The sequence below is a fragment of the Chaetodon auriga genome, chromosome 11 (genome assembly GCF_051107435.1).
Source record: "Chaetodon auriga isolate fChaAug3 chromosome 11, fChaAug3.hap1, whole genome shotgun sequence".
NCBI classification, from domain to species: domain Eukaryota; kingdom Metazoa; phylum Chordata; class Actinopteri; order Chaetodontiformes; family Chaetodontidae; genus Chaetodon; species Chaetodon auriga.
The window spans coordinates 25,479,407-25,498,113 of NC_135084.1; the positions used below are offsets into that span (position 1 = coordinate 25,479,407).

The window sequence follows — 18,707 nt, forward strand, 5'->3', positions numbered from 1 at the left end:
ACAATAGTGAGTAAGTAAGACACATCAGGAGGAAAGTGGGAAACATACACAAATCTTGTCATTCATGCTGCTCAGAGTAGTGGCTCCTCTGGCAGCTGCACAGTGTTTGTCTCCTTAGCCTCCATGACCATCTAGTGGTTGCACTTGTTATTAAATAGTTTGTGGTTTAGTATATTGTACACTACTGATCAGTACACTCAACTTTCTGACCGAGAAATAGAGAGAACGAGAGAGAGAGATACGAGGAAGGAGGGGAGAGAGATTTTCTTTACACTTTTACAGTCCTCTAAAAATAAATGAAGACGTTCAAAAACAGCAATACTAAACAGGATACAGATCAGTCAGTGAAACGTGATTCACAGAGTCTCAATCATCTCAGCATACTCCCAAAAATCACTTCATCATCCCCAACACAGCAAGGTGAATCTTTTTAACACCACACACTTCAAAATCTTTGCACATCCTTCATCATTCTGGAATAATCAAATTCTACTTTTGAACAAGCTCTCAACATTTTTGCAAACACGGCGTCATCGAGAGAGAGACACTGAATTTACAAGGAAACAACTGACAGCAGAAATACTGATTTTCCTCAAGAAGAGCTTTCCAGTTTTCCTTCTAAATCCAACTCGTTCAGTAATGTGGCTTTTTGTTTGTTGCTTGGATGGAGTGACTTTAGTTCTTTTTAAACTGGGCGATTTTGCATGTCGCACTTTCAAGACTGGTCTGAAATTTGTCTGCAGCTTCAGGGATGCTACAATCCGGAGACACATAAACACAAGTGAATATTTGGGTTTATTCGGGTTTAAAACAGAGTCGACCATCCACCCCTCTGTAACTCTACTCAAAACTTGAAAAGATCAGATTTGAGAAGATTTTTTGATTTTTACAAACACACTTTAATCACAGTCAACAACAACATCAATTCACACATATGTCATTGGGAAAGTGCTTAAGTGCTTAAATTACAAAAATCATTAATAAAATTAAATAGATACATCAATGAAACATTCAACCAACCAGAAAATTTGCAAATTTGAGTTGATCTTCAAATACAGTGCAGAGGATGTTGTTGTAACACCAGATGTTTTTAAAATTTTCTAAATCTTTTGTCATTTTATAAAAACAGAATTCCAGTCTTAGTCAACATCTGACATTACAGCAGAAAACTGAGGCTGCCTCTTGACCTGGTTTATCCTCCAGTTTGTTCTTCCGGGTTACATGGATGGCTAGCTTAGCTTCACCAGAAATAAAGTTTAAAAGCTGCCACTTTTTTTTAATGTGCTTTCTTATATACTGCACCATAAATAAAACTTTTCATGCTAAACGTTTCACTGAACAAATTCTAAACATTCGTTAAAAGAGTGAAGAGCACTGTAAGTCTCTTACACTCAGTAAATCATGAAAACCTGTTTCACGAAGGAGACAGAAGGGACACTGCTTTGACACAGCAGTGACAGAGATAAAAGCACTGGAGGTGATGGCACCATGTAAAATCCTCCACTGGAGGTCGGCTGTTCTTTTCTTCAGGGGAGGTTTGTATAAAATCCTCCACTGTGGGCCCAGTCCATCTCCCCTCAGCTTGCTGGTCCATGCAGTGGGCGTTTTGTCACACAGTCCTTTCTTGTTTATGACTTTTACACAGTTTCTGTACAGGGCTTTCTTGTTGGCTGTGTGCAGGCTAAGGTTTTTACAGTCTTTGAGGAGAGGTCCATCCAGCTCTCCGAACTGAGGACTTATGTCAGTCTCTGGGAAAGGATCTCTGTGGTCAGTCCCTTGGCTGGAATCCATGAGGAGGCTTCTTTAGCTCCCAGAGAGTCTTTGCCTCAAAGTTCCAGCACCTTTTGAGCTACCCTGGTGGAGTGGATGTTCAGCAGGGAGCGCACAGCCTGGGCATCCACCAACGCCAGCCCCGCATTGTCCACCAATTGCTGAAGAGTCAGGGTCTTAGTTCGGCACAGCACTGTCAGCAGCCCAGGCGTGGCTCTGCTGCAGACATCCAGCCTGGCTTCATGAACTAGCGGTTCCTTCACAACCAGAACAGAGTTAGAGCTTTTTCCTGAGTTTCATTTAAAAAGGGCCCATGACCTAAAAACACCTTGATAAAGCACAGGCAAACCATTTAGCTTTAAAAATTTAGGATCAGTTAAAAACAGGGCAGCATCCAGTCCCAAGTTACTCAAACGTTTGAATATACAGCTGACCAATTCTCTCCACACCAGGTCTGCTGGTCCTGTCAGAAACCACTAGATGAACAGTAATCTGAAGGTTGCCGTTTTGCTGGCCAAGTGGATGAGGCCCTGTCCCCCCTCCTCTTTAGGTAAAAACAACACTCCCTGCTGCACCCAGTGTAAGCCGTCCAGAAAAAGTCAGTAAGCTTTGGCTAGAGTTGGGCTAAAAGACTTGATGGGGGGTCCATACAGGCCAAACAATGCCAGAGCAGTGAGGCTACAAGATTATTTATTACGAGGGCTCTACCTCTGTAGGATATATAAGGAAGTAGCTGTTTCCATTTCTGAGGCTTACCCTCTACTTTTTCGGTGATGATCTCCCAGTTCCTCCTGGTCATTGCCTCATTACTGAGGAAGACACCAAGGTACTTCAGGCCAACTGTTCTCCAAGATAGGCTCTGTGGAAGAACAGGGAAACCATCGGACCATATACCAACAGCTTCACTTTTGTTCCAGTTCACCCTCGCTGCAGACAGAGTGCTAAATAAATGAGCTTAAATAGCTAAAACATCAACATCTCTCTGATTTTTTATAAGAACAATAACATCATCAGCATAAGCAGATAGAACAATGTTTTCTGGTTTTCCAGAGGAACATGGTCAAAAGCCTTTTCCTGATCTGGCGAAATGAGACCAGTCTTTATACCCAATGAGCTGGACACCTCCAAAACATCTCGAATTAGGCAGACATTGTCTACCATGGACCTGCCGTGCACACAGTAGGTCTGTTCCTGGTGGATGACCTGCTCCATAGCTTCCCTCAGCCTGTTAGCAAAAGCCTTGGACAGAATTTTGTAGTCCGTGCAAAGGGCACAGGGCGCCAGTTCTTTATGTCCTGCAGATCCCGTTTTTTTGGCAGGAGGACAACAGCTCTGCAGCAGGACAGTGGTAAAGAACCTGAGGCCAGACTTTCATTAAAAACCTCTGAAATATCAGGTGCTAAAATCTTCCAAAAGGCTTTATAAAACTCAACTGTCAGGCCATCAATGCCAGGAGCCCATCGTCCCTGCATGCTCAGCAGAGCAGTGTGGAGCTCCTCCATCTGCAGTGGTCTTTTCAGCAATGAATTAGTCTCTGCAGAGACCTGAGGTAGTTCACCACAGAAGCCCTCAAACAGTGAATCATTCTGCTCATGCTCACTGGTGTAGATGGAGGAGTAGAAATCTACAGCTCGCCTTGTTATCTGGCCAGGCTCAGAGAGTTCCTGCCCTGTGTCAGAGAGTGGAATACATTTCTTTGTCCATGCTTTTTCTCCAGGCCGAAGAAGAAGCTAGAGGGAGCATCCATCTCTGTGATGTTCTGGACCCTGGATCGGACCAGTGCACCCTGAGTCTTGTTATCCAGCAGGTTGGCTAAAGCCATTTTCTTGGACTTGAGGAATTCAATACATCCCGGATTTCTTGTGGAAACTCTAGTTTCTAACTCCACAATCTCAGTCTCCAGGTCTTTCATAGATCGGCACTAACAGCGCTGTGCCCGATAATTTCCCCCACCGCCAGTGCAACCTCCTCTGCACTGTACGGAGAGCCGGCACCGACCCTGATGCCATGCTTCTGAGACGGTGAGGTGAAGCCACCAGCAGCCATGAAAGGGTCTGAGCAGCCCGCCGACCAGTCAAAGCCTGGCCGGCAAACACCCACACAAAACACACAAAAACAAACTATAGCTGAAAAACAACACTAAACCCACACAACTAACATATATCCAAGAACATCAACTTAAAAAAGGAAGTAAAGAAAGAAAAAACACACTTATCCACACTCAGCTGCACTCTCACTCTGACGAAGGAGAAAAGGAAGCACGTGGGAGGAAGAAAAGCAGGAAAGAGAGGAGAAACTTTCCATTGTTTTTATATTCTGTTACTCTCATCCGAAATGTTGCCTCAAGGTCTGTAAAATGTCCTCTCTCTTTTGAAATCCCGTTTTAATTTGGCTAAATATCTTCCCAGTGGCGACAGAAAGCAGGTCAAACCATATCACAGCAAACACCTGCCTGGTTGAACGGGCTAATACAGAATATCTGTTTCAAAATGGTTAAAATAAACTGAGAATAAGAGTCTGCCCTTCTGAACTAAAAGCTTTATTGTGGTTGATGAGGACAAAATTGGGCATAGCTGGTCATTATGGAAGCATTTGCCATTTTGTTTTATGACCACTTGAATGTGTATGTTCAATCTTATTCTTTCACAGTGATGAAGCAGCAGAAGATGTTGCAGATGGGGAAAAAAGATGGTGGCTGCTAAAGCTGAAGGAGGTAACACTGCTGTCATTATAATGGAAGTGAGTTTTGCAGAATTTGAAGCCAGAAAAGGTACATTTTGGGCAATCTGAGCATATCGCTTAAGAAGAAGACATGAAGAAGAAGAAGACATCCATTTATTAATCACAACACAACATACAGAGTTACAGGGGAAACTGCACACACCATGCTTAAGTGAAATTATTTTCTCCGCTTTTAACCCATTCTGACAACTCCTTCCTCCATGGCAGACCAGTAGTGGTGGGATGCCAGCTGACAGCGGCACCCGGGGACCCAGTTCCTTTTGTCGCCATTGGTCAGGAGGTGATCTTCTTGCATGTTTTTAGTGGGGGTTTTTTTATGGAGGATAGCCCAGGTGAACAGGGGAGAACATGCAAACTCCACACAGAAAGGCCCCTTTCCTCGAGCAGCAGGCACCGAAGGCATGGTGGACACGTCCCCAGCGCCCACAGCACCCCAGGTGGGAATCAAACCCAGGACCTTCTAGCTGTGAGGCAACATTGTTACCACCGTGCCACCTTAGAGACATATATAAGAAAATGAAAACTAAAAAAATCCATCACTACAGCACAACAGAGAGAACACAAACAACAAACGTAAAGGTGCCCCGTAAAAGGCCTGAGAAGTACTGGATGTACTGTGTTTCTCTGCAGAAGAAGATATCTCAGTCTACTTGAAGGAGTCAGCAGTCCAACATGTCCTGAGGTCCACTGGGACCAGTTACAGATGATGTAGTTCTGTAGGCTTTGGAAGATTGTGACCTTCATTGTGCACTGGAGCAGTTTACAGTCGACTGTGAAGCAGTCAGGATGAGAGTCGGCACCTCCTGTTCTCAGGCCATGGTTGGGAGTCAGTTGTTGCTCCAAGTGAAGGAGTTCATGTATCTCAGGGTCTTTATGGATAAAATGGAGCATTGATAACACTTGTCTGCCACTTTACTACAGACATTTATAGGTGTCCTCATCAGCAGGAATATGGTTGAGTGTGCATCACTGTGGTGAAGAGGGAGCTGAGCTGGGCTTTCAATTTACCAATTAGTCGAGATTTGAGCCCTTACCTGTGGGCACGAGCTTTGAATAGTGACTGAAAGAATGAGACGGTCTCAGTTAGAAGAGTCTGAACTGACTTTTCTCAGACGTCCAGAGGGAGCTCAGAGTAGAGCAAGGAGTCAGCTGAGGTGTGAGGTGGTTTGGGCAGCTGATCAGGATTCCTCCTGGGTGACTGGACTAATTTGCTTGGCCTGCTGCCACATCAGTGAATGGGTGGATGGATGAATGGAACGATAGATGTCTCATGATGGGCTTAGAGACCTATCGTTTGAATAAAACAATGAATAAATATCAAAGATCACATTTTTGGTTCAAATTTCCTCTTTAGATAAGATATATTATGAATGTAATGATTAAAATCTTGAATATTTTTTATGATAACAAAACACAATGACAACTAACATTGACACACAACACACTGAATTGGGAACATTAAATTTGAATTGTGCAGTACTTCAACCAAAAAAACCAATACAAAAAAAAAAAAAAAACAGAATTACCTCGCAAAACCACAATCATGAGAAAAGGGAAACCTGAATGCAAACAAAAGTCAAATATTACTCTTGTATTGTATTGTGCATTTGTATTGTATCCTGTGTATTTAGTGTTTTTGAGACCTTTACAGAACTGAGAGTAATTAATGTGCATGTACAATGAATCACACAATAGAGAAGCCAATCGGAGAGAGAAAAATCTGAATCCGTATGAATGTGCTGTGAGAGCAGCTTTGATGAATTAAACATATTATGCATTTATATTATAAACATAATACATTTATGTTCTGGATACAGAAATTTGAGTGTTGAACTTTAAGCTATGCACTAATATTTACTGGTCTATATTTTATTTGGAGACAACAGATACTACTGTACACACAGGAACACTAACATTTTGTGCTAATCATTGGCTCTGATGCCTCCATCTCAGCGTCGTTTCTGTTCAATGTCTCATTCTCATTCTGTCCTGTGGCAGCATCTGTAGATGTCAGTGGTTGTGGTGATTGGTGGGCTTTCACTTTGAACACATCCCACTTCTCAGGAAGCATGCCTTTGTTGAAGAGCACAGAAGCCAGGTAGGAGAACGACAAGATGGCAGCAATGGCAGACAGCATGGAGATGGTCCTAACTGGAGAGTACTGGACATAAACCCCATCCTCAAGAGTGCATCCTGGGAAGTGGATGACTGGTGCTAACCCTAGAGATGGCTCTCCACTGAGCAGTCTTAATACAACTCCTACCAGGCAGCCCATAATAGCCCCGTAACCATTGGAGATGTTGAAGAAGAGAACACAGACGAGTTGAGGGAAGAGGATGATGTAGGCCATTTCAGCACTAAGGAACCAGAACAGTATGATGCTGTTTTTCATGCTGGTTAGTGATGTAGCAACCAAGCCCGCGACCACCACAGAAGCACGGATCGCCCACTGACTCTCTCTGTCTGATGCCTGAAGAAGAGATAAGAGAGGAAGAAGAACAGTTCAACAGACTGAGACTATCCTGCTTCAGATATCTCTCTCTAATCTTCTTCACTCTTCTTCCTACTTTGTTTCTCCATCATGTCACTTTATACCATTGATACTTTCCTGCACTCCATTGCCTTTCTTTCAAAATAAACATCACACCTTCACAATTGCAAACAGTAGTTTGACTAACAAGTACATTCTCTCACCTGAGGTCTCAGGATGCTCTTGTAGATGTTAGCAGTGAAGACAGAAGCTGCAGAAAGCAAAGCAGAGTCAGCTGATGACATCACAGCGGCAGCCACACATCCAATACCAATAATGGAGATGAAGGGTGGGGTGAGGTGCTGCAGGGCGATGGGCAGAACGAGAGCTGCTTCCCCACGTTCATATGGAGATGGAGAACCATAAGTAGTCTGGTTCCAGTCTGAGGCATGGACACAGAAGAAGGAAAGACTGAAAAATGCTCCCATTATCTGTCTGATTTTAAGATGGGCCTACTGTATATATAAGGTGTGAGCTGAGCACTGCGTGATAAGATGAAGTGAAATGATAACATGCTAACACTAAGGTGTTGAATGTAGAAAACATTACCTGCTAAACATCAGCATGTCATTATTGTCAATGTGAACTCATAACTCTTATTTGTCGATAAGCAGCGCCGTGTCTATGTACGGAATGTCTCATATGGCTGCAGACTCTTGGCATTATTATTATCTGAGGGAGGACTGCCTGCAGCTGGTTTAAAAGCTAGTCAATAGACAGGAAGCAGCACATTAGGGTCGGGACTCACACACATAATTATGGCCACAGGGATTGATTTTGGGCCCTCCTCTATTTACATTTAGCATAGTGTTTCATCTGTCATGCATCAGGTTGACCTTTATGCAGATGATATTATCTTATATGGTGCTGCTGATTTTGACCATTTAGATACTATAACTTCTCTGTTAGCCTTATGCAAATACAACAAAATCCATTGCTTTCAACATTTAGAGTTAAACAGTATTGGTCAAAAGTTTGGACACACCTTCCCGCTCCCAACCATTTTTTTCTTTTTATTATTATTTTATTTTTATTTTTACTATTTCCCACATTGTAGATTAAGATTAGACATTAAAACATTGCAAGAACATGTGGGATTATGGTGTAAGTAGTTAAGTGCAAACAAAGCTAAATATGCTTTATATTCTGGATTATTTGGAACCACCTTTTGCTTTGACGACAGGCTACCTGTTCAAGAAGGAGAGTGATGGAGTGCAGTGACAGATGACCTGGTCTCCACAATCACCTGACCCAAACCCAGTTGAGATGGTATGGGATGAGTTCGATTGTAGAGTGAATATAACATTGTAACCCCGAAAAAAAACTAGGAGGATGCAGGACACCAAAAAATAGGTTGCTCGGCTTTTTACTGGCACATGGTGTGCGGCACAGACAGAGAGAGAGTCACATGGCATGATACTTCTGTATATAGATTTCCTGCCAGGTAACCCACATCTGGAGCCTAGAGCTCCCTCTAGATAATACAGAAAGTTGCAGAGTACTACATGCCTCCCTTCTCAGGTCTGCAGCCAACACTCAGAGAAAAGAGAGAGAGAAAGAAAAGAGAGAGAGAAAATAAGAATAAACATGGTACATAAGATACATTTCACTTAACTTTATAAGTTGAACTCAACTTCAATTTAACTCTTAAATTGTAATGTAAATTTTGGGGGTTATTTTACATTTTAAACTTTAACAGAACTCTAAATGCAATACACATAAATTTGTATCTAACTTAGAAAAACTTTTAGCAACTAACCCTAAATGTAATCAACAGTAGTATTCTCCACAGAGCTGATAAACCAGTGTTTTTTGTTTTTTTGTTTTTCATTGTTTAATTAAGGCCTATAATAATCAGGAGGGCGCCTCTCTCGAATAGAGCACCTTAAGGGTGGTGTTGACTGTTCCTGCAATACTGGTAGGGACTCACTCCCCAGCATCGGTGAGTCACTCTCAGAGTCTTCCACATGGGTTGGAGAGTCAGAGGCCTGGACCTCAGGGTACTGAACTTGGTCTGGCATCACAAGAGATGGGATGCCCATAGCCTGAGGTGTACTGGGATCTATATCAGGAACACCAGTTAGCTCTCTCTTCCTGATTTGGTCAACATGTCTCCTCACGACATGTCCTTTTCCGATGAGGACTGTACATGACAGGGAACCCATGCAGCTCTCAGTTGTTCCAGGGATCCTTTTTTTTTGTTGTTGTTGTTGTTTTTCATAAAAACTGGATTCCCAGGTGAAAAACTTCTGAGCTGGGTGCGTGTGTCATGATTAACTTTTTGTTTCCTCTGTCTCTTTTCCACCTTAGACTTCAAGTCTGGGAGTAACAGGTCAAAGACAGACCTGGGCCTCCGTGACATGAGCATTTCAGAGACAAGCCTGTAGTAGAGTGTGGAGTGATTCTGTAACTAAACAGAAATCTGGACACTTTTGCTTCCAAGCTCTCGTTTCCTCTTTGCATCCTCTTCATCCCCTCTTTAAAGGTCCAAACTGCTCTTTCAGCCAGTGCGTTTGATGAAGGATGGCTGAAGTTACATGCTTTATCCCATCTTCAGACATGAAATCAGCAAACTCAGCACTTGTAAAGCAGGTAGCATTATCACTCACCAACATCTGTGGTGATGGTTCCACGAGAGGTTGCTGTAGTCACCGGATATACATCCATCCATTTAGAATGGGAATCCACCAGCACCAGAAACATCTTGCCCAAAAATGGACCTGCATAATCCACATGAAGTCGAGTCCAGGGCTTCTCTGGCCATTCCCAGAGATGTAAGGGTGCTGTAGAAGGAGACATGCTATTCTGTTGACATGCATCACACTGGTTCACTTCCCTCTCAACATCTTGATCCATCTGTGGCCACCAGACATATGACTGGGCCAGTCCCTTCATCCTAGACATCCCTGGGTGGGACTGATGCAGCAACTTTAACAGCGTTTTTCGTCCTTTCTGAGGAATAATGACTCGAGTAATGACTCCATCTCGCACACGGAGCTCTACACGTCGAGTGAAGTACGGCATGAATTCAGGCGCCACTGCAGAAGGCCATCCTTTTAGCACATACTCATAGACATGTGACAATGTTACATCTTTAGCGGTCCAATGTTTTACTTATTATTTGGTCACTGGGGCATCATCCATTCCCTCCAGTGTCAGCACCAGATCCTCCTCTTCCTTAGCAGGAAATGTTTCAGGCAGGGGAAGCCTACTGAGGGCATCTGCATTTATATGCTGCCTTCCAGGCCTGTATACAGTGTGATTCTCATAAGCTCTGAGCCATACAGACCAATGCTGAACACGAACAGACACCATCTGAGGAACAGGTTTAGTTTCATTGAACAGGGAGATCAGGGGCTTGTGGTCCGTTACAATTGTAAATTTCCGGCCATGGAACCTGTGGAACCTTTTAATTCCAAAGATCACAGCCAAACCTTCTTTATCCAGCTGTGACTATTTTTTCTCAGCTGGTGCCAAGGTGCGAGATACAAAACCAATTGGTTTTTCTGTTCCATCTTCCATTCTGTGGGATAACACTGCCCCCACGCCGTATGGTGAGGCATCACAGGTCTCCATTATTCTCTCCAGAATAATGGAGACCTTAGCTGACTTCAATAAGTCTTTGGACATCCTGAAGGATTCTGCTTGATGGGCCCCCCAGCTCCAAACCACATCCTTCCTCAGCAGATGACGTAAAGGGGCCAACAATGTGGAGAGATTAGGAAGGAAGCGGTCACAATAATTCAACAAGCCCAGGTAGGCCTTGAGCTCTGTCACTGAAGTTGGGGTGGGAGCATCAACACCAGCTTGTACCTTGGCTTCCACAGAGTGAGCTCCATTAGCATCCACTTTATGCCCCAAATACTGAACTTCATCAGCCAGCAATGTACATTTATTTCTCTTTATTCTGAGACCAACATCTTCTAACCTGGTCAACACCTCATCCAGCATCCTGAGGTGCATTTCTCAGGTGGCCCCGGTAACCAGGATATCATCCAGATACACAGCAACTTGAGGTATTCCCTGGAGAACCCCTTCCATGGTTCTCTGAAATATTGCTGGAGCTGAAGATACACCAAATGGTAGTAATGATATCTCTAGATAATACAGAAAGTCTCAAGGTACTACAGTGAAGGAAAAGCAACCAAAAGTACTCAGGATATGTGGGAACACCTTCAAAACTGTTGGAAAAGCATTCCAGAGGAGGACCTCATGAAGCTTGTTAAGATAATGCCAATAGTGTGAAAAGCTGTGATGAAGACAAAAGATGGCTACTTTGAAGAATCCAAAATAGAAAATCTCTTCCCTTGATGACACTTTTTTTGTGAGCTAACTCCATATGTGTTATTTCATCATTTGGATGTCTTCAATATTAGTCAATTAATTTGCATTAATTGTCAGGTCCTAGTCTGTGTCTGTCTAGTCTGTATCACTTCCTGTTTTATTTTGTTAGGCTTTTCAGTTCCTGTTTTGTGTTGTCTTGTTTGGTGTCTCGATTCCCCTTGTGTGTGATTGTTCATTGTCTCCACCTGTGTCTACTTGTTCCACCCCACATGTGTATGTACCTGCCCTTTCCAGTGTGTCTTTATCAGATTGTCTTGTCTATTGAGAGTAGCTTTCCGGCGTTCTTCCTTGTATCTGCCTTTCTTGTGTTTCGACCTGTTTTGTCTCTTGTTGCCTTTTTGCCCAGCGTCTCTGTACTTTTGCCTTTCATATGGTCCATCTGGTTTTTGAACTCTCGCCTGGTTTTGTGACTCCCGATCTGCTTAGTGATTTTGTACTGCTGCTTTTCCGGACTGATTTCCGTGTACTGATCTTGGACTTTTAATAAACCGCCTCTCTGCACCTGCTTGTCTATGGTCTGCTCTGTGGGTCCCCAGCTTGTCTGTCCTTGTTCTGACATGAATCTCCACATGACCAGGTTTTATGTCGATGTGGGTGTTTCTAACCATTTTATCCGCATTTTAAGGTTTAAGCAGCTGAACTTGATGTTATTGAATTACTACAGATAACAATTAATCTGGGGCATTTCTTAATTTTTTATAATAATTACCAATTATTGATATGTTAATTACTGGTTTGCTGATGCTTGAGAGTATGTAGAAGCTGTTAATACCTGTGGATGCAGATGCTGCCCCGAGCAGTATAACAGGTACCCCAAATATAAGAAAGATGAAAGCTGCAACAAAGCATGTGAGCTTGGCTGTTTTTGTGGAAGAAGCCGACAAGGTCCTCTGATGGACACACTGGTATCCCAGAGATCCCAGAGCCTGAAGCGGAAAACAGACAGTTGATTAATTTAATCACGAATGTGACGTCCACATCAGGTAAATGTGGCAAAATGTCTGCCTGCCATTATTACTGAAGCATTCATTCAAATGAAAGGGATCATCTATTCGACTTTACAATTCCAGTTATCGGATAGTTAATCTTGACATTTACAGACATGCTGTTTCAGATAATAGTCTTTAATTACACCCACTCTTTAGTTCTTCTTTAGTTCTTAAGTGACAATGAAAAACAGTCTACTATTTAAATCTTTATGTTATTTATCATCATTCTGAAGATATCCATCAAAACCAGACTGAACTGTGTTTGATGTAGGCTGTATTGTTGCTTCCTTACAAAGAATAAGAAGTTATCAATCATGATCCAGGTCTTTTTCAGCTCTGGTTCACCAATCCAGGGAGCGTGTAAGGTGTTGTTCATCAGTGTCTGGCTAATGTCCATGGTGGAAGGACTCATCATAACAAAGGGAACACAGAGCCACTGCAGAGACAAATGAAAACGCAAATGATAAACACACACATCTTTAAAAAGCATCCTTTGGAGATTTTGGTGCCTTGTGTCAGTTCTTTCAAACAAAAAGCCAAACTCACCAAGCTGACAAATATGAGGACAAGCTGTATAATATCTGTGTAGGCCACAGAGTAGAGGCCTCCCAGCAGCGTGTAGATAATGGCGACCGCAGCAGAGATCCAGATGCACACAGCAAAGGGCAAATCCAGGACCACACTCATGGTTCCTCCTGTCAAACACATTCGATCAGAGACATTTTGTGACCAGTCTTTGTGTTAATATTATCAGTTCATATTCATTATAGTCAGTAATGTCGATGCTGTGAAGGCAGGAATTTACATCCATGTATACATTAATTGTTATGAACTGATAGAGGAAGTGTAAATACAGTTACATGTATACAATAAATGTATATAAAGTGCATTTGTATGTACTGTACCTAAACCAAGTAGTGTTGTGGGCACCCAGACCACATCCATAATCAGTGAAACCAGGCTCAGTCCAGCTGTTAGTACTTTTCCGTACTTGATATGGAAAGGGTCCATCATCGTCACGCAGTTTCTTTCTCTCAATGGCTTAACAAACACCAAGCCAGCTTGATTTAAAAAGGATAGGGATTAAACACAGATAACACAACCACTAACACTTGTTCCTATGTATTCTGAAATAGCTCGTAAAGAAATTGAGCTGTTCTTTCCAAGACACTATTTCTTACGCTCCTTTGTATATAATGTATATAATCCTTCCACGCTTATTATAAGATGTTTGGTTTGAGATAGAACTTATTCTAATTCAAACTATTCTGACTATTTACTCCCCCTGCTCTTTCATTTCAATGTGTGAGATGTGTCTTGTTTTTCCATGACTGTCGTCATCGGGTGTTTCATAACAGCCGTTGTTATTTGTGGTGCTTTTAAAGTTCTCATCTTTCTCGGGACATGGGGAGCTGTCCTGCTCGGCTCTGTGCTGGATTGTTCCAGTGCATAACCATCTTCTCCACTTCTTTCATTTGTTGATATTTCATTCATTGGTGTGTTCTCATTCATTTGACGTGACAATCTCCTGCTTTACTTTATGTAGTTGTTGACGAAAAATTTAAAAAATGTTTTTTGTTTTTTTTTTCCATTGTGAAATTATTACTACAAATTCCAATTTATCTCATTCTAGATTGATTTTCAAGATTATTTTACAAACTATAACTAAAGGAACCATGATAATCTGGTGGCTGTCACACTCTGCCTCTCTGTTCCTCTGAGCCACATTCCCATTTCCTCAAAACCACTGCCATTCAATCACTGAGATGCCCTCGGACTTTTCCTCCTTTCATCTGAATGCCCCACCCATCTACCCACCTGTTTCCACTTCTCTCATCAGCCCTGCAGTTACCTGACCTCCCCTGCCCACCTTCTCATCTGTTCCAACTTTCCTCACCAGTCTTCCAGGTATTTCACTGGCCCATTTTGTTCATCCCTTGTCAGTTTGGACCGACAGTACCTGCCTGTCTGCCAACCCATACCTGTGGGTGAGCAAGACCATCATTAAATCACTGAAATCATCCTGCTGCCTCCTCTGTCTACGTTTGTGTCCTGTCCCTCTTGCTGTACAGAATCAGCTATGAAAGTGGCACATTTCATCCTCCATAGTCAGAAGAGATACATGCAATCAATTTCGGGGTTCAGTATGTGTCGCAATAATAATTTGCTGATGTTTACTGGACACAGTTAAGTTGCAGATATCTTCCCTTTATCTGTGAAAAAATTCCCTCACTTCCACTCATTTGCATCCCTTTACAAATGATGTTTTTAGGTTAAAATCTGGATCAAAGGTGTGAAGATTCTCTTTCTTTTTGGTATAGCTGCCATAGTGGAGCTCTTCAGCCTTTGAGCAACAGTAGTTAATTATATTCTGCAAATAAGCAGCTTCGCTGTTTAAACAGGTGAATACAATTGGCGAACTGTTGAGTCAGGAACACGTCACGTCAACGTTAATGTGATTTTTTTTATTTTTTTGTTCATTAATGTTCAGTTATGAGGTAGCTCAGGTCATTGTTAATCCTTTCTAATGTGCAGTAATTCATGTTTTTTGAGATTAACAGGCTATATTTTTTTGTTACACATGCCGACATACAGTATCCTATCAGATGTAATTTGAAGATCTTACCGATGATAAAAGACGAGCTGACTGCCATCAAAATCACGATTGTCCAGATTAGTCCCATGGAGGGCGTGTACACCATCTCAACTGTGCCAACAATGAAGGCTCCTCCGACCCACGTAGCTACAGGATAGATTAACACACAGCAAGCCAACAGAAGACAAAAGCTTGGGTGATAATTGATCATCATTAATAAACTTTCACAAGGATCGTCTCATGATGTCATGATCATGCCACACTATCACGTTAGAAAATTCTGTTGGTAAAGCCAAACAAAAATGTTTCTTGAATATTTTGTTTCAGGCATGTGAAGTGATCTGTGTGATGTAACACCCAGAAGAGAGGTCACTGCATGAGTTAAAACATTGGGCTTGGACAAAATTTGCAGTGGATGAAATAATGACAAACTGTCCCTTTTCAGTAAACCTGGGACCTTAGGTCTCTTGTGAATGCATGTGTATATCGCTTTGGATAAAAGCATCTGCCAAATGACTAATTGTAATTGTCATTGTAGTATTTCATAGCCTATATTTCATGAGGCTTTTGTGGGCTGTTTGAGTAAGAATTCTGTGCTGGAGTTTCATCCAAATCATATCACTTCCCAATGATACAATCGTGACTATTTGGAGTCCCCAGTGATACAGTTTCCATCCTAGTTTTGTCAGATGCGCTCTCCTCACCTGTCATTGTGAAGACTCCCACCACCCAGCTAATGCTGCGGTTTCCCAGCAGGGCCATATCCATTCCAGTGGCTGCACTTTTCTTCTGTTCCCTTTTGGACTTGAAAGAAGCCCAGATGCCGGTCCCGAGGACCAGCAGGTAGAAAAGCACCATGACGATCACTCCTGGGATGTTGACGGCCATGATGGACTAGTGGACTGGCTTCTCCTCTTGCTGATGTCGGACTGATTAAACGACTAACTGGCTGAGTGTTTTTGAAAGGGAAGTGGAATTCCAGACAGACAGGAAAGAAAAACCTCCTCCACTTTGATGATACGTTGATGCCCTCTGGTGAAAATAGCTGGTCTCAGGTTCAGTGATTGACAAGCAAACAGAAACCATCCTGCATTTTGAGCATTTTTATGCTGTCTAATGTTTTGTTGGTTTTTAATAACTGGCCCCAGGAGAAAGAATATAATTTCAGTTTTAAGACAAATAAGCTTGAATTTAACCATAAAATTCATTTCAGTTCAGTTCAGTGTATTTAAATAACACCACATCACAACAAAGGTTGTCTCATGACACTTTCCATGGAGAGCAGATCGAGACCAAATGCTTTAACGTACAGAAATCCAACAATTGTTGCCTACTGCAGCTTTAATTTCAGTCATGTCATAAGAGTGTGAAATTCAAGCTTTTTACAGTTGCATAGTTAACAATGAAGATATTGTCAGACAGAAGGAAGGAAGAGTCTCTATCACCGGTCACGCCCCGGAAGAGATGTGGTGGAGATCTATATTCAGGAATCCTTGGCTGCAGGTATTTCCGGCCCTCCTCATTGCCAGTAGGTACAGAATTTTTGTTAGTACTCGCTATTCACACCCCCCTCATCCCTCTCACCTGTCCCCACTGACCCCTCACCAGCAATCAGGATCTGATACCAACCTCTGACACCAGAACATCCACTGAATGGCCATTTATTGACCAAAGATGCAGAGTTTTTAACTTGTATGTTCATCACTCACTGTCACTGTCAATCAACATGTCTTCATGTCAGCCAGGACTGGTAAAACATGGGTCATCACAATGTCTAATTTATTTTCCTTCTGCAACTTTCCATTCGTCAGGCTCCGACAAGAACCAGAATGAAGAGATATATCCAGAATGTTGTATTTCCATTTTCTATACATAAATTCGTATTTCACACTATTCACACAGAACAGCCACCAACATATGAATCCAAAATAAGAAGAACATAAAGTCATAAAGTCAGTAAAACTAACAGCTGATGAGGTTAATCCTGTCTACTGCTCCAAAAGTTGCTCTGTTTAAAGGTCAGAAGGTGTGTGCATCATCACGTTGTTTTATCTGTGAAATGTAGTGTCTAGCACCCAAGGATAATTTCTGAAAACAGAGTCGACCATCCACTGCTCTGTACCTTTCCACTCAAAGCTTGAACAGCCCAGTGAAAGATATGAGAAGAAGAAAAGGGAGCATGTGAGAGGAAGACAAGCAGGAAAGAGAGGAGAAACTTTCCATTGTTTTTATATTCTGTTACTCTCATCTGAAATGTTGCCTCAAGGTCTGTAAAATGTCCTCTCTCCTTTTGAAATCCCATTTTATTTTGGCTAAATATCTTCCCAGTGGCGACAGAAAGCAGGTCAAACCATATCACAGCAAACACCTGCCTGGTTGAACGGGCTAATACAGAATATCTGTTTCAAAATGGTTAAAATAATGTAGTAATGTATTGTGGTTGATGAGGACAACATTGGGCATAGCTGGTCATTATGGAAGCATTTGCCATTTTGTTTTATGACCACTTTAATGTGTATGTTCAATCTTATTCTTTCACAGTGATGAAGTGAGAGAAGATGTTGCAGGTGGGGGGGGGGGGGGGGGGGGGGGGTGGCTGCTAAAGCTGAAGGAGGTAACACTGCTGTCATTAAAATGGAAGTGAGTTTTACAGAATTTGAAGCCAGAAAAGGTACATTTTGGGCAATCTGAGCACATCGCTTAAAAACACCTAACATGTCCTGAGGTCCACTGGGACCAGTTACAGATGATGTAGTTCTGTAGGCTTTGGCAGATTGTGACCTTCATTGTGCACTGGAGCAGTTTACAGTCGACTGTGAAGCAGTCAGGATGAGAGTCGGCACCTCCTGTTCTCAGGCCATGGTTGGGAGTCAGTTGTTGCTCCAAGTGAAGGAGTTCATGTATCTCAGGGTCTTTATGGATAAAATGGAGCATTGACAACACTTGTCTGCCACTTTACTACAGACATTTATAGGTGTCCTCATCAGCAGGAGTGTGCATCACTGTGGTGAAGAGGGAGCTGAGCTTTCAATTTACCAATTCGTCTACATTTGAGCCCTTACCTGTGGGCACGAGCTTTGAATAGTGACCGAAAGAATGAGTCAGTTACAAGAGTCTGAACAGACTTTTCTCCATGGGATGGCTTGGCTCAGCTCCAGAGATTGATGGAGGAACTCAGACCTCCAGAGGGAGCTCAGAGTAGAGCTACTGTTCCTTCAAGTTGAAATGAGTCAGTTGAGGTATGAGGTGGTTTGGGCAGCTGATCAGGATTCCTCCTGGGTGACTTCCGTTGGAGGTTTTCTGGCTACATTCAGCTTTTAAGAAGCCCTAGGGTAGACCGAGAATGTACTTTAGAGATAAGTGCATCACACTCCCCCAACAAGACCCAGAAAAAAGAGAGGAATGACTGGACTAACTTGCTTGGTCTTCTGCCACATCAATGAATGGGTGGATGGATGAATGGAACAAGGGATGGAAGAACAAACGGATGGATGGGTGGGTGGATAAATCAAGGGCTGGTTGGCTTCAGTTGCCTATTCAAATCCCACAAATCTCAAAGTGTACGTCATGATTTCAAAAATGATATGATAATAGGTCAGTCAAAGCCGACAGTTTCACTTTGAGCTTTCTGCTCTCATGATGGGCATAGAAACCTATGGTTTGAATAAAACAATGAATAAATATCAGAGATCACACTTTTAGTTCAAATTCCCCCTTTAGATAATAACATATGTTA

The 18,707-nt window shown here is 42.4% G+C and overlaps 1 protein-coding gene across 1 annotated transcript; it reads right to left on the reverse strand.

The window, feature by feature from the left end:
• Nucleotides 1-6,421: 6,421 nt before the first annotated feature.
• On the reverse strand, nucleotides 6,422-15,859 carry LOC143328462 (high-affinity choline transporter 1-like). Its single transcript, XM_076743610.1, has 8 exons — nucleotides 15,676-15,859; nucleotides 15,002-15,118; nucleotides 13,281-13,436; nucleotides 12,922-13,070; nucleotides 12,668-12,811; nucleotides 12,159-12,312; nucleotides 7,207-7,424; nucleotides 6,422-6,982 (listed from the first exon to the last, which is right to left on the reverse strand). The coding sequence occupies exons 1-8, from the start codon at nucleotides 15,857-15,859 to the stop codon at nucleotides 6,422-6,424; spliced, it is 1,683 nt and encodes a 560-aa protein (XP_076599725.1).
• Nucleotides 15,860-18,707: the final 2,848 nt, after the last annotated feature.